This window comes from Mus caroli, chromosome 13 (genome assembly GCF_900094665.2).
Source record: "Mus caroli chromosome 13, CAROLI_EIJ_v1.1, whole genome shotgun sequence".
Classification (NCBI taxonomy): Eukaryota; Metazoa; Chordata; class Mammalia; order Rodentia; family Muridae; genus Mus; species Mus caroli.
The window spans coordinates 38,218,054-38,245,470 of record NC_034582.1 but is presented as its reverse complement, the minus strand read 5'-3'; the positions used below and the strand labels follow the sequence as shown (position 1 = coordinate 38,245,470).

Genomic DNA, 27,417 nt, shown 5'->3' with positions numbered 1-27,417 from the left:
GGAATGGGTGGGTAGGGAAGTGGGGGGCGCTATGGGGGACTTTTGGGATAGCATTGGAAATGTAATTGAGGAAAATATGTAATAAAAATATTAAAATTAAAAAAAAAGAAAAAAAAAAGACTTGCCTTGGTCATGGTGTCTGTTCACGTCAGTAAAACCCTAACTAAGACAAGCATCATCTTCAGATAGGGTATTCAATGAAAGCCAGTTTAGTAGCTCTTTGGCAGCACCAGTCCTCTTCCAGTAATCCCTTCTGCCTCCTCAGAACTGCCCAAAGGAAAACTATCACCAGAAATGGCTCCTGACCTTGAGCCAAAACTAAACCTCTTTTCTTTATAATCCAATTAGTCCACAGTATCAGCAACAATAGACTAGGGCTGTGCTCATCTGGTATCGTACAGAGGGCTGGTCTTGAAGCAGAGGTGATATCTGCCAAAGGATTCAAACCCAAGATCTGAATGTGAACAATGGAGGCTCTAGAAAGGAATTAGGTGGGGAGGGATGATAGAGAAGCAAGCCACGCCTCCTTTAAGGATATACTCACCTTCTGAGAAATGTGTCATTGAGTAAACTATGTTATGAAACGCTACAGATTATACTTACACACACTGAAATGCCAATGGCGGTCATTTGAAGATGAAATCTTGTGACACCACCTCTGAAGTGCTATTGTGAAACACATAGCCACTGTCTAGTGCTTGTGTTAGGGATGTAGCTCAGCTGGAGGGATGACTGCCCATCATGGACAGAATCCTGAGTTCCATCCACAGCACTGCATAAATCAACCTTGGCAGTGTGTGTGTGTGTGTGTGTGTGTGTGTGTGTGTGTGTGTGTGTGTGCTGGTATCTGTAGTCCCAGCACTTGGGAGTTGGAGGCAGGAGGATCAAAAGTTCAAGGTAATCCTTGGCTACATAGTAGGTTTGATGTCAGCCTAGGCTATGTGGGATCTTGACTAAAAGCAAACTGAAACAATGTATTCAACATAGAAGTGATACAGGAAAGCTAATGGGTGATTCCTAGGCTTAACAACAGAGGCGTCCCCAGTGAGAGGCGTTTATCATGCACCCTGGAGAACCTAGACGTGCAGTGGAGGACTTGGATGGGCAAGAACACTAGGACTTTCTGATGAAACTGAAGACAACAGCAGCCAAGAAATTTGGGCGTGGGGGACATGTTGATAGAAGACGATGACACTGGGAATGACTCTTCAGAAGTGCCTCATGAGAAAAGGAGGCAACGTGGGATGAAGGCTACAGAGAGATTTCATTCTGCAAAGAAGCAAGGGAATCTCTCTGCCCTGAATTCATTTCCCTGGAAGGGGGGACACTGGTGGGCTACTATAATGTCCTGGTGTTGGTCTTCATTGAACTTTGATCTTCTCCTGAGTGACCTTCTCTTCTGGCCTCAGATCTGGCAACTCATACGCTTATGGGACTATACTCCTATCTTCTCCTTACACGGGCTTGTCTTATAATTCTCCTCCCAGACTTATGTGTAAATAAAAGCACCAAGGAAACACAGGAAGGCACACTTTCTCTGGGCCATTGGGCTTGCTCTGTTTATTATGAATTCAGAGAGAGGAGGAAGTGCTTTAGTGAATTCACTTGTTGGAACCAAAGAAAGCAGGACAAACCCAAGCTCAGTGGAACTGCACAGCGCATCTGAAAGCAGGCTTCTCCATGCATCCCCTCAGCAAACATTGCCAAGATCTGAAAGCACTGGGAGTAAGTAGGCAGCATCTCAGATGTGAGATACTCAAAGGAAGCCGTTCCTTGTTCTGGGTGTTGGTTTTCCAAACACACATTTTTACAAGAAAAGTAAGGGAACATAAAAACGTACCTTACCTAAGGCATTCTTAGAGTTTTCTTTTGTAATCCACCAATAACTTTACAATGTACCAGTTTTATCCATATGTCAAAGAGAAGAGAATCACATCATATCAAATGCAAACTGCCCTGGGCAATACCACACTTGGGCTCTACCATGTGCACCCTGTCCATCGTTCAAGATCTCCTCCTGAGACACAGCTTCTAAGCTTAGAAGCCATACATCTTCTGACAAATGACAAACTCTCTTGTCCATAATTTGATATAAATTTTATGGGGGGCTGAGGAGATGGCTTAGAAGTTAAAAACACTTGATACTTTTGTGAAGGATTGGGGTTTGACTACAAGAACCATCTGCAATTCCAGTTCTGGGGGTCTAATTGTCTCTTTTCATTTCCTTGGGTAGCAGTCAGACACATATTCCACATATATACATGCAGGCAAATCTCTCTCTCTCTCTCTCTCTCTCCATATATATATATGTGTGTATATATATATATATATATATATATATATATATATATAAAATTTTATTTAAAAAAAGAATTTAGTGAGCACTCCAGAAGCCCCTGTGATTAATGTCTGCTTACCCAACCTACTTTCCCCATATATTGCACAGCAGAATAAGGTGGCATTCCAACACACACGTGAAGGCAGTTGCCTTTTCATGAGACTGGTTATGGGATGGTAGAGGTAAAGTATCTTTCTTCCCAAATGCTCGGGACCAGAAGTGGTTTGGATTTTGGAGTATTTATACATACATAATGAGGTATCTTAGAGAACGTGGCCCAAGTCTAAACATACTTAGGTTTCATATATGTCTTATAAATATACCCCAAACTAATATTATATATTTTTAATTCTGTATATTAATGAAAACTTCAAATATATTCTTTTCAGTTAAAAATCTGACAGAGCATTGGGAATTTTGAGTTTTCCAATTAAGGATACTCAATTAATTTATTGCTTTTTAAGTCATTCAACAAATCTAGATCCTCCGCCATGTGGAGGTCATTAAAATAGACATCATAACTTGTGTACCAATGTGAGCTACATACCGAAACGTATAAGGCCACCTGTCTTTATTATTATTACTTTTTTTTTACGATAAGTTTTTCCTATATAATCTATGCTGGCTTTGAACCAAGGATCCTCTTGTCTCAACCTTCCCAAGTTCTGGGTTACAGAAGTGGGCCATCACATCCTGCCCCCTTCAACTTTAAAACCAATTAAGAAAAAGTCCCATGTGGCTTTCTGTGTCTGTTTTTATGAATAGGTTTCCCTTCCTTCACATTTCAGCTTTCTAATGATATGTCAGAAATGGACAAAAAAAAAAAAAAAGTGAAATTCCACTATCAAGTACAGTGAGTTAAGTCTTTATAAATTCCAAAACTCATGGATCTCAAAGGCAATCTAATTTGAGAGGTTATAGAAGCCAAGTCAAATGCCTTGCAATGTTTAACTTGCAATTATTGAGCCCCAGGTTTCTCTAGCTGTCAAATGTGGTTCAACATACCATGTGAAGAGCTGGGGCAATGTAGCTTTGCCATAGAGCCCTTAACTAGCATGCCCGAGGCCCCATAGCCAACCCTCAGTGCCAGCAATAATTATAATACCACTGTCTTAGGGTTTCCATTGCTGTGAACAGACACCACCACCAAGGCAACTCTTATAAAGGACAACATTTAATTGGAGCTGGCTCAGGGGTTCAGTCCATTATCATCATGGCAGGAAGCCTGGCAGTGTCCAGTCAGGCATGGTGCAGGAGGAGGTCTCTTCATCCAAGGGAAGCCAGGAGCAGACTATCCTCGGGCAGCTAGGAGGAGGGTCTCAAAGCCCCCCTCACAGTGACACACTTCCTCCAACAAGGCTACACTGCCTAATAGTGCTAGTCCCTGGGCCAAGCATGTTCAAATCCCTACAACCACACATGTCTGTCCTAAGATTAACATCCATAAGGCAAGGCAGAGTTGTGCTTACCTTAAACGACGTAGGAAACTCAACAGAGCTACCGCTGTTGCCAGCATCCTAGTGGAAGCACATTTTCCACGTGAGGAAGAATTCAGAGGCAGCTGTGGTGTGTTACACCTTGAACAAGAGTGGGAGCTGACCTCCAAAGACAGCCGTGGTATCTATGCCCTTGCTAATGCCACTCCCAACTGTGATTCTCAGTTGGCCCTGTGACTTTAACCATGAGACTACTAAGACAATGAATCTGCATCAATTCTGAATCTGTCATTCTGTCATTTAAAACAAGATGTGGTTGTGTGTGTGTGTGTGTGTGTGTGTTATATGTGGGTGCCCATGGAGGCCTGAAAAAGGAATTGGATCCTCTAGATCTAGGGTTACAGCTGGTTGTGAGATGTCCAATATGGTTTCTGGGAAACAAACGGGTTCCCTATGAAAGCAGGAAATACTGTTATCCCTTTTGTACTTTGGGAGCCCTGGTCTGCCTGACTGAGAGACCAAGAGATGAGACTACATAGAAGTCACTGAGACAGCATGGAAAGAGAGTAAGTCCTACCTTCCCTGATGGGCCTGTGTGCCTCCAAATGACTTCAAACCCATCTGCTTCCAGCTGTGTAGAAGACTTCCTAACAGACTAGCAGAACCCTCTGGTTAAACCTAGTCGATCTCTCCGCCATGAGAAATGATGCAAGGTTGCTGTTCTAAGGCAAAATCTTAGGATACAAAATTGCTGTTTTAAGACATAATCTTAGGATGTATTTTTACACAGAAGTTGACAACCCGAGGACCAACTCTGTTCAAACAGAGTTTCAGCTCTAGTTGTTATCTAGCCTAATCTACAAATAAGTCTGATAAGCAGAATAATTATGAGTGATAGCCAGTTCCTCAAAGACCACAACCTTTCATCATCTTTGATTCATTTCCTCCCTCTCCTTCTTTTAACTGTGAAGCCAAAAACTCAAAACGGGTAAGGGAAAAAGAGGGCATGTAAAAGTTTTGAATTATAGGCAAAAATACTGGGTAAAATTCACTCTGAGGCAATGACTGTATGTTTTATAAAGGCACTGGTTTCCACAGCCTTCATCTCCCGGAGCCCCTCTCTGCCTTGTAAACCCTAGATGTTCTGTTTGTGGGTCGCAGATGGGACATACGAGAAAGACCATTTTTGGCCTGTCCACGCTTGACTTCTCTTTAGTTCTATCTATTTTTAGCACTGAGGATCAAACCAGATGGGATGTTCCCACAAGCACTCACGGGGAACGTGCGACCCAGCCAGATGCTGACAGTTACGGGACTTGATGGGACGTCTTCTTACTGGAACCAGATGCTGACAGTTACTTGGAGATTTGTCTTTCCTAAGCATGGGGCCCACCATGTGTGAAATGCCATTTCTCTGGCTTCACAATCACTCCGTGGATGTTTCGATTTCCCTTGGTGCACAAACACTAAGTTAGAGCAAACTGGGCAGCTTGGCGATCTGACTAACCTTCAACAGAACACCTTCTGACACACAGGCCTCTTTCTCTTCCTTTTGCTCAAGCAAACTTTCAAAAATCTATATCCTCTCCTTGATCTTACTTGTCAGCCATATGCTAACTGAATTCCAGACAAATGCCTTCCCCAGAATCGTTATTCCAAGGACATGAATGGTGATTTGCCAGAGAAAATTCCAGAAACTTCTCAGTCCAGTGACCTTCTTGTCAGGACCTGCAGCACTGGCCTTTCTCCTTTCTTCAACTCTCATGCTCTGATTTGGTGATATCACCACTTGCTGGCTTTCTCTTTTACCTACCAAGCCTCACCTGCCTTCTCGGTCCCAACTCATGGCCTCCAGGCTGTTCTGACCTCCTCCTGCTTCCTAGGTGACTTTCTTGTTTATATCTCATGGATTCAAGGATAATCCAGGTGCCCATGACTTCTGATGGACTTTTCAGCCAGATCTCTTTATATTCCCAGTCTCTATCTCCAGTGCCTCCTCCATCTGATGTCTTGAAAACAAGTGGAGTTACTTTTCACCCTACAGATCATTTTCCCCAGAAGCCTTCTCTTGGTCATCTCTGACCGACAGAACAGTACCCTGCTGTCTAACTGCTCAGCAACAGTCCAAGGGCAGCTCACTCTTTCCTTCTCCCATACCCAATCTGTAATCAATACTGCTCATTCTGTTTTCTAAATATCTCCAGGTTTGTTCACCATCATCAGCTGCTGCTGACACTATTTTAGTCTAGTCTGTCTTCCCTTCTCCACAAAATTATAATCAACCACCTGCTCACTGGGTTACTTGCTACCAGAATAAATAGGAGCAATTAATAAGACATTTAATGTGATATTAATGAGGTGTCTTTTTAATTCTATCTAAAGTAAATTTTCTTCTGTTACAAACAGATATGTAGATGCTGTGATATTATAAACTTGAAAACATTTGATTCCATGCTAAGTTTTCCCCATGGTATAAAGACTGACTTTTATAAAAATGCAGTGCAGTTTTCTGAGAGGTTTTGCATGTGTGTGTGCATTCACAGGCATGTGTGCAGGTGTGTGTGTGTGTGTGTGTGTGTGTGTGTAGACCAGAAGTTAATCTTGGGTCATTTTAGGATGGTACTCACCTTGCTTTTTAAGATAGGGACTTTTACTGCCCTGGAAGTTTCCAATTTGGTCAGGCTGGCTGCCTACTGAGCTTCAGAGATCTGTCTGACTTAGCCTACTGGATTATAATTGTGCCATCATACCTGGCTTTTCAATGTGGGTTCTCAGAGGTGGCCTAAGGTCCTCGTGCTTACATAGCAACCACTTCACTGACTGAGCTATCTCCCCGAGCCCTTAAAGATATTTTTACTGCCTTGCAACAAAGCCCAGGCTCCTTAACATGTCCTCGCTAGAGTGTTTAATATGACACCTCGCTCACCTCTTCAAATCCCATCCTCCTCTCCCTCCCAACCTTCTTTAAGCCAATAATTCCTTTCAAGGCATAAGCTCTTTTGGAGGGCTACAAACTTTAGACTTCTCTCTTTTCTGGCCTCTGTGCCACTCTCTTTTCTTGGCCAGGAGAGAGAACTTGCGTGTGCTCATCATTTTATTCCTTGATTAAGCATCCAGTTCTCCAGGAAGCTCCCCTGGTGACTTGTAACTAGCTGGCTCGTGTCCTTTGCATGCTCAGAGGCTCCGTGCATCTCTCTTATGTCACGGATACATCCTCACACTTCCTAGCTCCATTATCTGCTCTTCCCTCCAGACCAAGACCTTTAGAGGAGGGAGGGGTATGGATCATACTTGTCCTCACCGTTCAAATTTCATGGACAATGACCTGCACATAAATAAAAGAAGCATGCCAAGTTGGGATTCTTTTTTTCATTTCCTGTGATTTGTAAAAGTCTAAGAAAACGTAAGTTCTCAGGAAGGAGGAGACCCTGTTCCTTTGCTAGGAAAATGGAGACAATAAGAAACTTTAAAATGAGGGTGCTGAGGCTCACAGAAGGCTCATTGCTGTCTGTCCATCAGTCTCGCCTTTTCAACTCATCAGGGAATAACATAAGCCTCCAGCTCATAAGCTGTGCTGGTGGCAGTCTGCAGAGCTGGCCTGCATGGTGGGCAGATCTTGCCTTTATGGAGAAGGGTGATGCTTCCATCTTCTATCAATGGGTTGCAAGAGCACATAGCAAAGGGAGATCAAGACAAGCCCTCATGCACTCTTGGGTCCCATTTCTCTGTTCCAAGAAGTATGTAAATGTGCTTCCCTCGATCATGTGATTTGATAGGGTTTCCCAGTAGAGAAGAGTTAGTGATCTAAGATTAGCACAGGGCAGCCTAGTCTACAAAGTGAGTTCCAGGACAGCCAGGGCTACACAGAGAAACCCTGTCTCGAAAAATTAGCACAGGGGCTTGTCCTCTTGAGTATAAGGAACAGACTTCCAGAAGAGCCCAGAAACCTATACATAATACCAGGTTCAAAGGCATAGTCTAACATTCCAATGTAGACCGTCTTCTCTATCTAAGGAACTTGATCTGATGATAGGGACTTGCTGGAAATGGATTGTAATGTCAACAGTGACTCTGAGCTGTGGTTGACCTGGCTCTATGGGAAAGGGAAAGCCAGCAGCAAGAAGTCTTTGCTTCCCAGGCCAGGTTAAGGGCTGACTGCTACAGCACTGGAAGCTTTCAGGATAAGAAACACTTCCATCAGAATGAATGCTCAGGAGCTGAAAGAGAAGCTGGTGCTCTTTGGTTGTGAGAGTCCCTATGACATTCTGTTCACAAATCCTGTTCTATTTGTATTCTCTGGCACATAAAAACCTTGTGCAAAAGCAAATGGCTTATTTCTGGGTCCCACCAATGGAGTGCCACTGTTTCTTGCTCAGTCATACGGCTGTTTGCTGGGCAGGGATGGACGTGCCAGCATGACTCACAGTTGGGAGGGAAACAGGCAAGCAGTGACTACTGTTTGGGAGTTGCTGTCCTAGGATGCCATGGCTTGTTATCAGGAGTGTCTACTAAAGGAGAAAAGGACTGGAGAGCCACCCTTGATATGTGCGACTCAGCTCCACGGTGGTACTTCAGTCACTCACAAAGATGGTGGACTAAAACATCTCAGTTTGGAAAAAGAATGGAGAGCTGGCCAAAGAAATTGTTAGCTCAGCCATTGAATATGAAACTGATGCAGGGAGGTCCCTTGTCTTACTTGACTGACAAAGTAAGTCAGAATGAAATTTTACAAATGAGAAATGCAGGCATTTGAGTCTATACTATGGTTGTGGTCTGTGTTTTGCTTCCATACAGTACTGTCTTGAGGAGCCTTTATTTGAGGATCTGGGTTTTGTCTTCATGTCTATCTGTTCTTCCAGTTGCTTCTGCCACTAACCTCACACAGATAGTCTCAAATTCTTTGAACATGTCTGGGCCTTGAAGTCGATTGGATTTTCTAATTCCTGTCGATCTATGGGAGTTCTCTTTACTAATCCAATGACTATTTTAACCCTTGCTACCTTCCAAACAACACATGAACATTCCTAGTGACCATGAATGAAACCTTACTTGATAATAAGTGAATTGCAAGTATAAACACACTTAAATTATTTTTGTTGATGCTGTTGCTTTGAGATGGGGTCTCACTGTGTAGGCCTATAGATCTTCCTAGCACTGTGCTAACTGCTGTAAGCCAGACATCCGGGTTCCTGTTCACATCCCTGCCTATCAGGAAGCAGTGGAGGGGACTGGCAAAGGTCAGGGGCTTCTGTGTACCCCTTTTTGCACCTCCAGTTTAAGCCAGAATCTTCTACCTTTAACACATGACTGTCATGGTTTGAATATACTTGGCCCAAGGATTGGCACAATTGGAGATGTGGCCCTGTTGGAGTAGATGTGTTACTGTGTATATAGACTTTAAGACCCTCATCCTAGCTGTCTCAAAGTCAGTATTCTGCTAGCAGCCTTCAGATGAAGATGTAGAACTCTCAGATCCTCCTGAACCATGCTTGCCTGGACTCTACCATGCTCCTGCCTTGATGATAATGGACTGAACTCTGAACCTATAAGCCAGCCCCAATTAAATGCTGTCGTTATAAGAGTTGCCTTGGCCATGGCGTCTGTTTCCAGCAATAAAATCCAAATGAAGACAACGACCAACCTCCGTCTCCAGTGGGATTCTCTATCTTATACTCTACACCTCTTCTCAGGGATGTTTATCATCCTGTTCTGTTTTCAGAAAGAAAAAAAAAATCCTTAGGTTGATTAAACCAGGATTTCTTCTGCTCCTGAAGATGTTGTTCTTAGTCATTGCCCACACACTCACCCTCATCTCATCCTCATTCAGCTTCCTAGGACCCCCGAGTGAAATTGAATGCACCTCCCCCCCTCTCTCTGACTGAAGGACCCCACTGCAAAGGTCACTCTACCTACTATGATGGTCCCCAGTGAGCCCATCTTAACCGTAAGCTTTGATAAGTGCAACTGAATAATGTCTTGTCTTTAACAGCATACACATACAAGATAAATATGTGTACATCCAGCTAAAAAGGACTGGCCAGTTTACGTTCTCATAACCCGGGACTCCTCCCGTATAGTTCTTGTGTTTGTGACTTATCCACACACAGGAAAGTCAACATTTTCAACTATATACCAATACACATTCATCCTGTTGACTCTCCCTTCTTGTCAAAATTATCCCTCTGGGCTGAGAACGAGCTCACAAAGTTTTCCCTCTGCAAAAGTGATAAATAACATCCTGAAATCCAATTAAGAAGAAAGGGTGCTACACAGGGTGAAACATGGGATTTTAAATAAGCTAGAATAGCTTCAGTAACATGGTTTGCTCATCCATCTATCACGGTGAGAAGACGTTCTATAGTCTACTCTCTGCTTTCTAATCCAGGAGCTATGGCTCTTTTTTTTATTAATATTCTTATTAATTCTTGAAGAATTTCTTACTTATCTACAATGTATATTAATCATATTCGCATACCCCTTCCACCCCTAACTTCTCCTAGATCTACTCTCCAATCCTTTGTCNCCCCCCCCCCCATTTTATACACAATAACTCACTGAGTCCAATTAGTGCTCATACACACATGAGGTTAGGGGCCATCCTCTGGAGCTCGGGCAACCACCAGGGACCACAACCTTAAAGATAACTGACTTCCTCAGCAGCTAACAACTCTCAGTAGGTCCTCAAAGGACACGCCCATTTCCTTTTCTGTTCTAGTGTGTGCTGCCTGATGTTGTCCACAGAGTACATTTCATTAGATTGCCTCTCTTCATTTTTTTCTTTTTCTTTTCTTTTACATGGACACAAGCCCTTCCCTGCTCTGTGCCGGGATGTCAACTGGTTTTTATCTTGTGAAGGTGTTCTGTAGGCAACCACAGCTGCTGTGAGCTCATGTGTACAGAGGTTCCATCAAACACAGAGGAGGCCAGTTCACCCTATTTCTCCCTGATCTCTGGTTCTCACAATCTCTCTGCCCCCTCTTCTGTGATGTTTCCTGCAGCGCGGGGTGAGGAGGTGTAATACAGATGACCCTTTATGGTTTGAGCACTCCGCAGGCACTTTGACCTTTGAGTTTCCACAGTAGCTGCCAACCACTACAGAAACCTCTGGCAGGGTCTGATGGTTGCACTTCAGTCCAGGGGTGTGTGTGTGTGTGTGTGTATCAGTTTGAAACTATGCCCATTTAGGAGCTGTATCTTTAAAAAGAGGCTGAAATCACGTATAAATGGTATTCTTAGCTGCCAAATCAAGCACAAGAATAATGCTAAGAAATTAAAGTTAGCAAATCTACTGGATAAAGGCTGGGAGTCAAAAGTGCTTGACATGCGTAGTTCTCAGATTTTTAACACCTCAAGAGCTATCTGACACCAGCACATTAGCAGTCATCCAAAAGGAGGTAAAGGCAGAGTCAGAGTGGAGGGACTGCTTCAGAGAGGCCATGATTTAGACAAGTCCGTTCTCGGTTCAGGATGGAGCCAATCAGAGCTACAGGGCTCTGGTGCTCAGGAAGCAGGCACTGGGCGTGTCTGTCGAGAGCCACGCCCACTTCAAACCCTTTGGGTTTTTAATTTTTATTTTTTTATTTTTCTTGCTTGCATTGGCAGCAGATGAGTTTTTAGAAAATGGTGGGAGAAGCAAACAAAAGCCTGGCATAGAGCTCAGGGAGTGACGGGATCCATCGAGAGAAGCAAAGGCTTACAGACTAACTTGCGGTTATTCTCAAGGTCATATATAGAAGCTTTAAGCCCCCGTGTGAAGGGAGGCAGAGATGTGGGTCTCTGGAGACTAGCTAGGCTTAGATGAAGTCAAGAGCAGGGGACCTCTGGTAAGTTTCCCCCTTAGATGCAACTAGATAGCAATTGCTCTGTGTAGCCACAGAAAAAAGAAGGTCCATGTGTGTGCGGCAAGATGGCGACCACTGACCAGCCAAGCAAGTCTCCAGCATGGTTCGCAACTTTACCTGGGACTTAAGAGTCTTTGTGACTGTAATAAATAAAGTTCTCTTGTTTTAACCACCTAGTGGGTAGTATTTTGGTATACCAACCCCAAGGCTACGATAAACCCAAATCCAATCTACACAGATTTCCCATCATCTCCTCTAAAACCAACAGGATAAAATATGTCGTGTCATTCTCTATACAATTTTTCTCTCCACACCTTCATGTGCTTAAAAATAGGTACTTGCTTTGCTAATCAAGTCTCCACAGGTAAAAATTCATGTAAGGTACTGACACTTACCCTCCTGTTTTAATGATGAGTAAAGTTACCTTTACTGAGGTAGAGGTAAATAAACTAAGCAAGCTCCTAGAGCCAGCAAATACCAGAACCAGGACTTGAACCCAGGCAGTTCTGCTCCAGGTTGAGTTGATCTCCCCCAACATTTCCCAGTTGTCTGCAGAGTTAGGAAATGCATGGTTAACTTCACAATGCAGTGGGGATTCACTTCCAGTCTTTGCTTTTCTGCCTTGTCTCTTCCTCCGTGAAATAACCTGATCTTATCCACCAACAACCGTACCTAAGTCATTTTTTTTTTCTGCTGTGTGTTGACTTTCACTGGGGCAGTGAAAAACGAGGTGACTAATAAGAAACGGTAGTCTGGGCTGAATGAAAGTATTCAATTATAGAAAAGGTAGAATTCCAAGTTCACATAATTTATAAATAAAACAAAAGCAGTCATTTTTTTAAATTGAAGAATAGCCAATGAGAGGAAAGAAAAATGTCCCTGAAAGGTGGGAAAGCAGTTGAGACTTAAAAATAATTCCTTATCATATCGAGAATTACTAAAGGTGAGAGCAATTCCAAGCCTGGAGTTGCTGCTTTGCATCAGACAGCTGATGGTAATTGAAATCGAATAAATTAAGATACCGGGTTTAACTCAATAAACAGCCAATGAGAAACAAGGCCAGCAGCCGCCTTACCTGCTGATGTGTGCTTGAACTTTTCGCTTTTCTTCTTCCTCCATTTCCAGGGTTTGAAAATCCTCCCCAGGTTGGCAAACTTACTCCTCCTCCGGATGGGCGGGGTGTGCGTACCTGGGACCAGTGAGTCGGAACGCATGGCTGCCAGCCTCTCCACTTCCTCGGCTTGTTTTTCCCAAGAAAGTGATGGAAATAAAGAGAAAGGGGGAGATATGTGTTAAAATGGGAGCCTCACAGATGGCCTGCGTTTTCCATGGTGACAGATAACAGAAAGCACGTGACTTGAGCTCTGCTTGCCTTTTGGAATGGAAGTCATACCAACGCGTTCTGAAAGCTAGGGGACAGTCAGCCAGAGCCTAGTGATCTAGAACACCTTTAGCCAAAATTTGCTTATATTTAAAGAGACAGGCTCTCACTGTGACATACAGACTGGCCCCAAACTCCAAGTCACAAGCAATGTTCCTGCCTCAGCCTCCTGAGTAGCTGGGATTGTGTGCATGAACCAATGTCCCAATCAGATTTGTTCATGCTTTACTAAGCTGTCAGGGAAGGAGATGAAGATTTCAGGGGCTTCCCTGGCAGGTGACCGAATTCCCCAAAGGCCATCTGGAGTTGGTCTAACTATCAATGTGGTAATTTCTCAACTGCTATATGGCAGATTTAACCTCCACTGAATTTTTTGTTGAGAGAAAGGGAGGAAGAAAATACTCATCTGCTATCTGTTCTGGTGACCCTGTCTCTACGACCCCATTGCTTGAGACTTCCTACTGCCCTGCTGCTGTATTTAGACCTTGGAAGCACTGGGATCTAGGCAGGGAGTGGTTCTTTCCTATGGGAAACGGGCAATATTAAAACCACTCACACTTTCATCAGATTTTTATAAATTTTACTTTCTTTTATCCTGGAGTCTTGCTTTTAGGGAACACTTAGACTGATCCCAATAACCACACTGCCATAGTTAGGATTTGGAGTGGTCTCCTAAGTCCGATGTGTTCAGCTCAGAAGGTAGTGCAATCTTCCGAAGATGGAGCTCACTGGAAGGAAGTCCTAGGGTGTGCCCTTGAACGGGATACTGGGACTCCAGCCCTTCCTCTTCCTGTCTCTTTGCTCCCTGGCAGCCAGGTGGTGGGCTGCTTTGATCTACCATATCCATGGCTCAGTTCCTTATTACACTCTCAAAACAATAGGAGCAGTTGGCCGTGGGCTCCAAATAAAGCTTTCTTCTTTATAAGCTGATTAGCTCAGGTGTTTTGTTACAGTCATGGAAAACTAACTAACACAAACCTCTTAAGCCTTTCAGTCCTTCATAAAGAAGGGCTGTGTACCTTCCTTAAAGGCCACAGCCTCTCAGCCTCTTTTACCATCGAGTAAGACAAACTCTTCCAAGTTACATGGGTATTTACATATTTCATCAATCTAACTATACACCCCAACTTAAATTTCTAAGATAAGAATGGTAAGATAAATTAGCTTCCTGGGAAGAATTGAGAGCAAAACAAATCAACCTTCCAGAAAGCAAAATCCCGTCTAAAACTGTAGTAAATTTGAACCATAGTGCATGTCCTCCAACACTATCTTCATAAAAATGTCCCCTGCTCTCCACGTCAAACATAGTCCTTAAAAGCTTGACTGTGTGGCTGGAGAGTTTGCCTGGTGGGGTTTGAACATGCTTTCAACATAGGCCATCCCTTCCCCAACAAATACAGAGGGTATCAACTATGTGCCAGATGATTTCCTGTGGCAGCCATACGGATGCCAGAAGAGTAGATGGCAGTTTCTGGGAAGAAGGATTTAAGGACCATCAACGCACCTGGGAGATATATGAAAACAAAGTCTATTCATAGGTCATAGGACCACCTAAGTGACCTGAAGGACAGGAGACGTCCCCACCCCCAAACTCAGGTCAGCAGAGTGGAACCTACATTATTAACACAAGGGACACAGTGGATGAGGCACAACTTTGGGGGTGAGAATAGCCACGGGTTCTTAGTCCTTCAAGTCCACGTGCTCTTAGACTGAGGATGGGGGGGGGTCACAGATGATTAATTAAAATGCCATTAAATACCAAACTCACTGACTGTATGTGACCTACCAGTACTACCTATGGTAGTATTGCTTCGCTATAGAGAGAACTGCAGAACATTGCATCTCTCCTTGGGGCTGACTTGCTAGAGATGCTCGCTGATGCTGTGAGAATTGCCGGAAAGGGTCTGACCCAGCATCATGAGAGAAACAGAACTCAAGATGCAAAGCATAGTCTCTACCTCACATATCACCTTCACACCACCATAGAGTGAAAGATCTGAAGTCTAAACTGTAGTTGGTGACCATCTGCACGCGATTCAGCACACTGACAGCTCTTCTGTCCTGCTGTTTGACTGACTGACCATTTAATGCAGTGGCAGACACTGTGCCTACTTCCGGGGAAGACACAAAGATGAGCTAGATGCCATTGTGAGAGCAGGTGTGAGGAGCAGAAGAGACAGGGGTCAGGTGTCCAACACTGGGACAGGGGCTGTCAGCCTAAACACTAAGACTAGAGTGCATTCCTGGTACTGGAGAAGACCCTGGAGGGAGGGAAGGAGGGAGGGAGAGAGAGAGAGAGAGAGAGAGAGAGAGAGAGAGAGAGAGAGAGAGAGAGAGAGAGAGAGAGCTCATGTTTCTAGGTTTTGAAAGAGAAAAGTAATTTTCTCCCATGGGAAAAAAAAAGTAGAAGGAGATGCCTAGCGGGAGAAACACACCCAAGAGGGCTGCAAACATGGCCCATCTTGGAATGTTAAGAGACTGAACCCAACAATGACATCAGTGTAGAGCTATTGGAGGAATCTGGAAACAGCTCACCTGAACTCCCGATGGGGTTTTATTATGCATCTGGATTTTAATCTCAGGATCAGATGGGAAGTATGGAAATTTTACAAAGAGTACCACAAACAAATGTGCATCAAATGTTCACTTTTCACTGGAGACTGGAGCTAGATCAGTATCTAAATCAGAACACACTGACTGATGAGGTTATACCAGGACATAGGGTAGACAATAAACACTGAGACTGAGGTATAGAAGGTGCTAGAAGATACATGCTTTGGGCAAAAGACCTCCAACAAATGAGTGCAATCTAGTAAAAGAGATGAAGAGCCCTTGGAGGTGGAGCTTACTTTTGATTGGCAGGTAAAGGCTGTCTTGTTTGAGAAGGTACCATGAGTATGTCCCCCAAAGCATCTCTGGTGCTGAATGCCCAATTCAGTAGTGCCTCAAGGTAGGACTTTTGATGAGTAAATTGTAAGGCTTCTGACTTCGTCAATGGGCGAGTTTACTGACAAATTCCTAATTTGATGGCATTATTGGGAAACGGTGGAAATTCGGAAGTGGGGCCTAAGGAAGCAGTCACTTGGAGCATTCTCAAAGAGACTGGATCTCCAGCCTACTCCTACATCTCTTCCTCTGTCTCTGTGCTTCCTGGCTGTCATGAGGTGAGCGACTTGGCTCCACAGCACACTCCTTGCCAGGTGCCCTGTCTCCCTGTGAGCCCAAAGCAACACAGGCAGCCTTACTGTGAACCAAAGTCTCCAAACTACAAGCCAAAATACAAAGGGAAAAAAAAAACTGTCCTAGGTGTTTGTCACAACATCACAAAGGCTAACACTATCAGGATGCTGTAGTTTACTGATAGCGATCAGATGTTCCTTAGGACTGTCACTGTAGCAGACAAGAATAGACAGACTGGCATATAAGGAAACAGGTGTCAAAGAGAATAATCAGAAAGCCACAGCACTCTTTCTCACGAGTACCTAGGAAAGGCCATGCCAGGAGTCAGAAATAACAGATGGGATTCAACCAGGGGCAGGGCAAAGAAGGACTAAAAATTGGGACTTTCAGAACTACGATGTTGACATCTGTAAATGGAAGATTGGTGAGAACAGGAGTAAATAGTATGCATTGTCAGCTCAAGGTCAAGGACACTGGGGCTAGATAATGTGACCCTAGGTCTTGGGGAAGGAGAACAGAAACCATCTAGTGTCAAGGGCCTTGCACACTGTAGGATTCAGGAAAGCAAGGGAAGGAGACACTGGGAAGAGGGGGAGAAGCTTGTGGAATGGGGTTTCTAGGAAGAAGGAGAGACGAGAGGATCCACGCACAGCAGTGCTCAGCATCACTAGCCCTTCTGCTGTGTACATCAGATCCGACGTGGGCAGAAGGGAGCTTCCTCCAGCAGCACTGGGGAGGGCAGACTGGAGGCTGAGGGAAGAAGATGAAGACTCAGGAGGTTTTCACCGAGTATGCACTGCAGAGAGCCAAGCAGGGTGTCGAGATTTTTTAAAAAGGAAATTAAAAACAGGCTATAATCAAAATGGAAAAGGAAGCCAACTAGAATGGGCAGATAGGCTATGGCACAACAGCGAATTTGGACCCCCTTTTCTTTAGATAGTTCCAGCTTCTCGAGTTGCTGCTTCTGCAGTGGCGGCAGCTGCGTCCAGTCACTGCTATGGCTTAGACGTGGACGTAGAAGCAGAGGGTGTGGCTGAGCGGTACAGCCTTTGCCTAGCATAAGGAGGCCCCAGGATTAATACCCAACAAAACAACAACAAACAACAACAAAAGCACCTGCAGACATGAATATACTTCTTATAGTTGTTATCAATTCACACTGTATTAAAATAGGCAAAAGAATGGTTGTATTTGATGCAACTGATGTTGAAAGGTATGAAGATAAATTGACCACTATGACTGGGCAGGCCAGTTTTCCGTCAACTTGATACGTGATGGATTTTAGAAGAGGGAACTTGAATTGAGAAAATGCTCCCAACCAGATTGGCCTGTAGGTAAGCCTGGGTGAATTTTCTTGATGTGGATGGGGCCACACCCTGGTTTGGTGGTCCTGGCTGCTGTAAGAAAGCAGGCTGAGCAAGCTATGAGGAGCGAGCCAGTTTGCAGCACTCATCTGTGCCTTCTGCATCAGCTCCTACCTCCAAGATTACTACCCTGTTTGAGTTCATGCTCTGACTTCCCTCAGTGATGGACACGGACGTGGAGCTGTGAGCTGAAATACACTCTTTCCTTCCCACGCTGCCTTTGGTCAAAGGTGTCTCATCACAGCAGTAAGACGATGACCAAAGCGATTCTCAGCTCCATTTTTAAGCAATGAACAAAACTTTATCCTGAAAGTGTTGTATTAAAATAATTATCCTCAATTAAGAGTGCTTTTGTAAACTCGGAGTGGCATTTATAAAGCAGAGAACACATTATAAAGGCATAATTATGAATCCAGTTATCTGAAACCTTGCTAAGTGTATGATTAAACTCAAGATACGTAGTCCTTAAGTGCACAAGATTGCTAAGCTGATGAGGCTTCATTGATTTACATTTTAATCACTCATACAACATTTTCACCAATTCATCTGACAGGCAGAGGCTAGCTCTCAACCTGGCTGCTCTGCCATCAGATAATGAACCTGGAAGGCACAAGGCCAACCTGTGAATTCGGTTTATAAAGGAAGACAAACAAAACAAAGCAAAACAAAACAAAACAGAGCTCAGAATCAAGTACTCTCCTGAGTCAGGGATTTGAGAGATAATGGGACAAAGGTAAGAGGAAGGGAAGGGGCCTGGGCCAGAAGTGGATCTGAAATCAGCCTCCTTTTAAACACAGATCACAGAAACGCTGCTTTGCCAAAACTCTCTGTTCTCAGTCTCAATGGCAGGAGGGAGAAAGGAAAGCCAGGCAACGGAGCTAACTCAGAGCCTGTAAGCAGAGGGAGGCCCGGACTAGCATCTCCTGGGGACTTCCCGGCGGCAGATGCAAGGCAAGGGTCTTTGATAGGCAGCTGGGTCTCTCTGTTTGACCACTGGGTTCCATTCAGTCTGGAGGGAAATGTCTGGAAGACACATTTTTTTTCTTTCTTCTTAGAAATTCAGGGAAAGATCGTATTTGCCTTCAGCATGATTTTGCTCCTGATGAACCCAAAGCCTCTGTATGTGCTGTGACCAACGTCGGGTACCCGAGCATTGTGCCTGCATGTGTCAGCTGTAGGTAGGCACACAGCACTTCACCTGGCATCCTCACTACTGCATTTCTCAGGGTGCCTTGGCTTTCAAAAGCCCCCTCCCCTCTAGAGCCCCTCTCCCTCATGCTAGAATGTCAACCGTCTTGATCCTGTGCACATCTTGGTCGGGAAGACACAGCTCTGTGGAGTGAGTTCATGACTACAATGACCATGTCATGGCCAGAAGACATTGTTTTGCAGAAGTCTTCCCGGACTTTCAACTCCCTTAAAATGTCTCTGTCCACTCTTCTGCAGTGTTCCCAGAATCTTGGGACAAGGGGGTGTGATGTGGAGGAAGTTGGAGGGGAGGAGTAGGGGTGGATGGTCTATAACCTCACTGTGGACATGTGCAAAATTACAAAGAAAACAGCAATAAAAATGCCCCCTCTGAGCACAGCTCTGACGGCCTAGTGAGCAGCAATTGTTCATCCTCCCATTGGGCTATGGGTCAGAAGGGAGCCACTGTCTGTGCTATTTGATGTTTTGCTGGAGATGAAAAGGGTAGAAGGAGCAGGGCATGTGGGCCTCTTGAGAGGCTGTCCCTGTTTGCCAAGTGGAGGATCCAAATGAAAACCTGAACAAGGTTTCCTATTTCTTGTTCTAAACGCAACAGTAGTTCCATTAGGCTCTGAAGGGGACAGGGCTAGGGATGATGATGAAGAAGGTGATGATGGCAATGGTGATGATAACGATGACCCCACTAATGACTTAAGCATGTAAATCAGAGGTGTCACCCAGAGGCTTGTATGGTAAGGCTTAGTCTCACACTGGCACTTTTGAGACAGTGGAACCTTTAAGGGGTAGGGCACAGTGATAGAAAGGGTCCTGTGTGTTTTGCCTTGAAGGGAGTGTCAGAGCTCTGACTCCTTCCTGTCTCCTCTTTGCTTCCTGGCTGCTATGAAGTAAACAGACTGTATACTCCTCCAGCATGATGTTCTTCTTCATCACAGGCCCAAGATGACAGGATCCTGTAAGTATTGAATCTCTGAAGGCATGGGCTGAATTAAACCTTCCTCCTTGTTTACCCAAGCGAGACCAGCCCTCGATCAGGCCCATTCACATTCCATCACAGGTAGGGGTGGGCTCATGGGTGCTACTCCTCCTTAGGAAGGTGTGGGTACCTAATGATTGCTGGGGTGGGGGGAGTCACTTTCCTCGGAGGTTAAACCCCTGGCAGGTTGCTGGTACTCCATTTCATAGTCTGCCATCTGTGTTTATGCACCTTTAATTGGACTTAATGGGTCACCAAAAGAGACAAGAAAGTTGAAGGGAGACTATTTGGAAATCGAAAGAGAATTCTACAGGAGAGGGAGGGGTCAGAATAGACTAATTAGTAGTAAATCGGATCAAATTAGATTGTATGTGTGTGCAAAGTTGTTCAGTGAAAACAAAACCAACCCTTTCCTCCTTGCAAGTGGATTTTACACAAGTATTTGCCACAGTGTTACAGAAAACACAATGACAAGGATACCAGGAATGACACGGATGGTGACAGGGACAGTATTAACGACAGCTGCCATTCCTTAGCCACTGCCTCCATGCCAGCCCTGTGCTAAGCACTCATATGACATCACCTTTTCAAACCCTCACACTGCTCTCTGAGGCTGTGACCTGTGGTGTCCCCACGGTACCACTGGGGCCACTGGGGAGGGGGTTAATGAAGAGGAGGCAGTAGCTTCCCAGAAGCAAGGAAGCACATGCGTTTTCATTAAGCCATGCCTATTTTGGAAACATCTCCCCACTGTGTGAAGGCCTGGTTTTTCCACGCTGTGTTACTGACCAGGCCACAAGAGGTCTTCAGGGATGAGAAAAGTGATGGTCTTCTGTACATGGTAAGGCTACAAAACAGAGGCCAGGATGAACAGATTCGAGCTGAGCGTTGGCTGAGGAGGGACTGTAATGTTACCCTATGCATACCCGCCTGTAGGATTTTTGGAGGATACCCACACTGGACCACCAGGGTACTAAGGGCTCTAAGGCATTCTCTACCAAGTGCTTATGATATGGACTACAGTGAGAAGACCAACAGGTGCCAGTTTAGACTGGAATAAGCTTGAACCTGCTTCTTAGAAAATGCCATATGTCCTGTAGAGTTAGAACAATGTTGATTTTGAAGCCAAGGCAGTGAGAGTCTAAATTTCCCCCCTGGGTAGGTTATGGTGGACCTGAGTTCTTCTTAGCCTCTCTCAGGGGGCTTCTTTCCGAGGGTTTCCCAAAGACTCTGGCCTTAATCCTAACACCAGAGGCAGCCATGTGGTCCTGTGCTGACTAACTGCCTTTACCTCCAGTGATTGACTCAAGGATGAGACCAAGCATCGAGACTCAATTCTGGATCTTGTTGGGGCTCTTAACTGACAGGTTACAACTTTGTGAGGGGTTACAGACCAGATGTGGTACCGCCATAGTCAACACTGGAGCTACAAAGTGAAAAGTCTTTTATCTGGCTTTAGTTACTAGTGAACAGTTCATAAGCTGAGAAGAGATGATCCTGTTGTGCCAAATGCTTTATATTTCAGAAGCATGGCCTGGAGATGAGGAGGCTATTTCTGGTCTATGGCCACAGACAGTCAAGGAATACAGAGCATTGTTACCAGGCCAGAGAAGTAGGTCCCATTTAATCCTTCAATTACACAGACGCGGTGTTACAATTACCAAGATGCTAGATGTTATCAGCAGAGTTCCTCCTGAGACACTCAACGCAAAATTCCTGTTGCAGCTCCTGGAATTTAATCTTTTACCACTGACATGTGTAGTGACTGCAGAATCTTAGCAAACAAGCTCTTGCTCATTCGATCCGTAGACTGTACTTGAGCCGGCACCAGAACTCGTCTGTTTAGCTTGTGGATGAATGTGGAAAGCCGGTGTTAATCCATAAGACAATCTTTAAATAGTGTGGACTCTTTGTTCATTGGGTCTAATGTTCTTGCAGTGACATAATTAGTGCCTTGCAGAGCCTAATCAAACCTCAGCTAAGCCTGATGTCTCTGACAGAGATCAGTGAGTTCTTTCTGTTAAGCTAGACAGTAAACACACTCTATGGACCAGAGAGTTTCTATTGTAAATGGTCATCTCTGATGTTGCCCCATGAAGGCAATCACAGGCCAACCTATACAAACGGGCAACACAGTGTTCTAATAAAACTTTATTTATAAAAAACAAGCATCTAGTCCTCAGGTGGATACATGTCCTGTGGCTCAGAGCTGCAGGTGACCTTCCTGTCACTTCGAGGGGAGAGGCTGACTTAGAACTGTGTCAGGACAGGAGAAGAGAACAAAGGATGACTTGGGTGACAAGACACTGGTATGTCACATGGAGCCTTGGCTCCAGTAGGACCTGAAATGATTTAAACCCTGGACACCTTTCTCTCATGAGCCAATAACTCTCTCTTCCAGTTAGGTTAGACTACGTTAGGGCACACTCTTTATTTGCACACCAAAGGGAAGGACATGAATTTTTAAAAGGGTATATAGTTTCAACTGTGTTGAGAGTCTCCTAACTTTACCCAAAGCCTACTGCGCAAACCACATTCATTGTGTCATCCTGAGAAATTTCCACCAGTGTCTTCTCTGTGAAGTAGGAATGCTACCAACTTAGAGGGACTAACAGTTGTTTTGAGCTGGATCATAATGCTCCCATAGGACATATGTTTAAGGTACAGTATTAGCTGATGGTCCTGCTGGAGTGTGGTGAAGCCAGCAATAGCTAAGACCTAATGGGAGGAAGTTAGGTCACTGAAGCTGTGCCTGGGAGGGGGATTCTTGTGATCCAAAGTCTCTCTCTCTCTCTCTCTCTCTCTCTCTCTCTCTCTCTCTCTCTCTCTCTCTCCTTCCTGGTCAGCGTGAGATGATCAGTTTCATACCACCATGTGCTTTCTGCTGGTATGCACACTGATGATGCTTCATGGCAAGTCCTCAAAGAACAAAGCTAGTGACTGTGGACCAAAGCCTTTGACACCAGGGTCTAAAATAAGTCATTCTTCCATTAAGTTGATTTTTCTCAGCTACTTTACATATCAACTCAGCAGGCATATTCTGACAATTCTCTTTGTGGTAGAAAGTGGGGTGCCAAGTAAACACGAAAAGGCTTCTTTGGTACCAGGTAGACAACAGGGTGGAGAGCAGCATCTCCAGGAATGGAGTTCCATATTCCTTTACCACTTGCATGCACGTTGGGGAATGACACGGACTTTGCATGGTCTCAACTGTGCCTAGAGCTTCCTAACCAGTAGACCACAAACTTGACAGCGCAAGACTAGACAGACACACAGGTTAAATTGATTCTTACTCTGTGTGGGAAATGCTGAGCTTGGAACATGAGCGCCTGAGAGGAAGCTTAGGTATCTTCTGGCCCTGACCCCTCAGATTGCTGGGAATTCTTGTAAAACACCCAAATGTTCATGTAATGATTCATTCAAAATATCAGATTCTCATTCTATCTCACTGAGTCTCACAAACATCTCCATCCTGTAGGGATACATTTTCCTAACTTTATTTCCCTCTAATTATGACTAAAACACATTTAGTCACATTACAAATTAGCCTTTTAAAGGCTCCAAGAATGTCTGTTATAAATCTCTTCAGCTTACTTTAACTCTTGGTATCCCAAGTCAATTACAGATAGGACTAGTTGGTGTGTCCCTGAGGGACATGATGAAAGTCTTAAAGGCTTAGCAATGCAGTGATGGCTTCTTTGTTGTATTACACAGTTGCCAGGAAGAAGAAAAAGAGGAGTTCAAGAGGCTTGCCCAGAGAGTGCCAAGTTATACAGGGAGGTACAGTTCTTGGGCTGCTGAAATAGCTCGATGGGTAAAGATGCTTGCTACCAAGGCTAATGACTGGAATTTGATTCCAGGGACCCACATGGTAGAAGAAAATAACTGATCACAAGCTTCCCTACAACAATCACATAATAGGTGAGGCATGTAGACAAACTCTCCCTCTCCCTCTCCCTCTCCCTCTCCCTCTCCCTCTCCCTCTCCCTCTCCCTCTCCCTCTCCCTCTCCCTCTCCCTCTCCCTCTCCCTCTCCCTCTCCCTCTCCCTCTCCCTCTCTCTCCCTACCCCACCCCTGTGGGGCACTGGGCTATGCATAGACAGGCTGGTCTCCAATCAAGCTGAGATGCTGAACCCCAGGACCCGGTGGTCATAAATTACCTACATGGGATGGAAGGAGTTCTCTCATGTTTTCTGGAACTCTGGCTCCTGTCTAAGTTACCGCCCCCCCTCCCCCAGCCTCCACAAGAGAAACATGGCTAGAAGTCTCATAGGCAATGTCCCAAGCTTCTGACCTTCAGGCTAAACTCCTCCCCAGTTACCTAGCAACAGAAAAGATAGCAGCTCACTTTAAAAGTGGCTGTTTGGCCCCTCCTTGCTCTCTCATTCCTTTGTTCTCTTACCTCTCTTTTTCCTCTCCTCTCCTCTCCTCTCCTCTCCTCTCCTCTCCTCTCCTCCCCTCCCCTCTCCCTCTCCCTCTCCCTCTCCCTCTCTTACTTTCTCTTTCTCTCTAGCCTTTCTTCTCTTTCTCTTTTACCTCCTCTGTTTCCCCCTGCCTTTCTATAATAAAGCTCTAAAACCACAGACAGTCTCTGCTCATCAAAGTCTGCTGCATTCACTCTTGCCTGTGTGGGAACCTCTCTTCCCTCAGCCCTCTCTCCCATAACACTGGGCTACAGGGTGTAACCCCGGGGTCCCTTTGGGTTTTGGGGGCTGCCCCTTGTCCAACCCCTGTCGAGTGGGTCAGAGGCTTGGATGCCCACCTGAGGCTGAGTGGAAAGCATCTGGCAGTCCTCTCATGTCTGCCTGTCCAAAGCATAGGTTGAACTCTGGCAGGATGTGGGCTATCCTCCCTCCTCTACCCCTCAGGCCCCCTTTTTAGTTCCCACACCCCCCTCACACACACAATTAAAAGAACACAAAGGATTCCTGAGTCTAGAAATGGTGTGTCATAGTTCGCACTCTGTGTTGTGGGAGTCGCTTGAAGATGCTGAAAGCTTGGCTGTGTGAGCCCTTTGCAAACAGACATTTTCTTTGCCATCGATACTGTCAAGGATTATACACTCTTAAGTCTCATATCATCCTTGAGCTTGTTCGAAGATTTCTTGATATTGGCCTGTCCATTGAGGGCAAGATGCCAAAGAATCATATCAAAGCATGCCTTCCGTTTAAGCACCATTCTTTAGTCTATATCCTCTTAGCTCTGAGTTCTCATTTCCTTCCTTCGATGACATGACAGTTTCCTTATGTGGCTCCCATTAGCTCCCAGACCAGTTCTTCTGCACCATTTATCATTTCTCTAGTGACTATGTGGAATCTAAACAAGATTTCTGGGAAGGATATTTTTTGCCAGGATATTGATTCTTGGTAAAATAACCCGATTTTCTTTCTTCTTTTTTGAGGTGTATATGTTGCTTACTATCAATAGCTCTAACTGGGCTTGCCTTGACTAGTGCTCAGAAGGCAAGAAACCTTGTTTGTGTATTTCATAAGAGTTTTACAAGGAATTTTCTATTTCCCTTGTCTCAGAACACATATAGATAGCGAGTTCTATTAATTCATTTTCAGAGGCAAATGTCCTTTCTTTAGTGTGTTATTTGTCCTATCTCTAGTGACTTAATTATTATTCTGCTTAAAAGATGTTAGAATTTTAATGCTATCAACAGGATAAATCATTGGCTAATTTTGCCCCATAAGAAGTTTAGAGGGTCTGGAGAAATGGTTCAGCATTAAAGAACACTTTTCGCTATTGCAGAGGATCCAGGCTTGGTTTCTAGCACCCACATGGCAATTTACAACCAGCTATAACTCCAACTCATCCTCTTCTGGTCTCTGCAGCTCTATGCATGTACACAGTTTATGACCACACATGCACACATGCAAAACACTCATATACACAAAGCAAAAATAAATAAATCTTTTTTAAAAAGCAAAAGAAAAATGAATTCACTTTCAGCTTAGTGCTTATTTTTTCATATTTTAAAATTCCTATGGCCAAATATATGGATGTATGAATTTGGACTCTGAACATCAAAGCTATAAATATCCATCCTCACTTAGTGCTGAGACTTTATGCAAATTAAACTCTTAGAACTGTATTTTGTTAACTTCAAAACTGGATTAATGGCATTTATTATGTCCATTATATACATCATTAGGTTAGTATGCAAAACCTGCAATTACTGCTTGTTTAATAAAGGATCGATAAATATTGTCTGGCTTCACAGTTTGGTTATTGATTGCTTAGACCTGCTGCTCTATCTTTAGATACTTGGAGTTTCACCTGAGCCTCTGGGTTTGCATGGGAGCTTCTCTGTCTTGGCTGGAGGGCATCAGAAAACACACTTAATGACCATGAAGTGGAACCCTTCCACTCCGCAGAGAATCAGTTCAAGCAACTGAATGGCAGTCTCACCCGGGACTCCTCCACAAGTTGCTCAAGGGGAATTTTGCTAGAATTCAGGCTTACAATCTGTCCACTGAATTTTCCTTATTTCCTTGCAGTATGGTATTCTAATTGGTATAGCATCTTTGCAGTTTCTCTCTGGGTTTCTTAATGAGAACTGTTGTAACTAAATTATTTCCAATTGAGCTTGTAAGTCCCTTCTCTTTGCAAAACCTACTATTGACTAGTTAATTTGTCTCTGGGGTGCTTGGGTAGAATTCAGGGTCATATGCATGCTAGGCAGGTGCCGCATCACTAGGCTGCACTCCCATCTCTTCTTTCCAGGATGCCTGAGCACTGATAAGGCACTGGGTCTAGAAAAGAAAGAAGGGGCACTGCAAGAACAGGCTGAATGTCACAACCCTTGTCCCCATACCTGTCCCTTCTGGAACTTTTGAGGGAAGAATAGTTGGCCTTCTATGTCTACATAGGGAGTCATCTAACTTTGAAAGTATTCAGAAAGACCTTGGCCTTTACTAAACATGTGTACACTTTTCCTGCAATTATTCCATAAGTAACTCAATAGAATGACTGTTTTTACACCAATGATATCAAATTGTGTATAGTAAACCATCTAGAGATGATTTATATTATGTAAGAGACTGCGTGTAGACTCTTTTCAAATACTATGCCTTTTTACATATGGGACTTGGAAATGCAATATTTTGGTATTTGTGGGGACTATGGTTATAATGCATTGACTTGACAAAATCTATCAAGCATTTATCAGACAACTCAATACATGGGACTATTGACTATTCCGGGGAAATAGAAGAAACTGGTGTTCTACAAAACCAAAGAAGAATCAACACTGTCTCACCTTCAGGAGAGGAACTGAGAGAACATATCCAGAATCTATGTGCTGAAAGACAGAAAGCATTGGCTTTGTGGCATCATTCAAACAAAGCCATTTTCCTGCATCCAAGTTCCAAATTCAAAACACCTTCAGTATCTGGAGGCATCCTTGACGTCCCAAGACTTATGTTCAGAAAAAAGGAAAACTCATTGATCTAGATGTATGTCTGGGAATGTGGAAGCAATATGCAAATTCTAAGACCCAAATTGCCCACTGAAACTGCATCCACTCCAGGAGCTACTGTTTGAATGGCAGAGTCCCTCTCTCTAACACAGCCTCCATGAGGTATAGCAGTCTGGCTTGGCCTAACATCCTTTTGATTCTCCTAGCCAATAAAGACAGTGAGGGCCAGGTGGGCTAATGACATACACAGCTGTCTTTCCTGATGAGGTTTC

General features: G+C 44.3%; 1 protein-coding gene across 7 annotated transcripts in view; it reads right to left on the bottom strand.

Annotated features, from left to right (window-relative positions):
* Positions 1 to 27,417, bottom strand: part of Phactr1 (phosphatase and actin regulator 1) — a 455,390-nt gene that overhangs the window by 166,545 nt on the left and 261,428 nt on the right. For all 7 annotated transcript variants that reach the window (XM_029468518.1, XM_021179969.2, XM_029468519.1 and 4 more), the window contains one exon: positions 12,691 to 12,855. In XM_029468518.1, the coding sequence (XP_029324378.1) occupies positions 12,691 to 12,855 (165 nt within the window). The remainder of the gene's footprint in view (positions 1 to 12,690; positions 12,856 to 27,417) is intronic.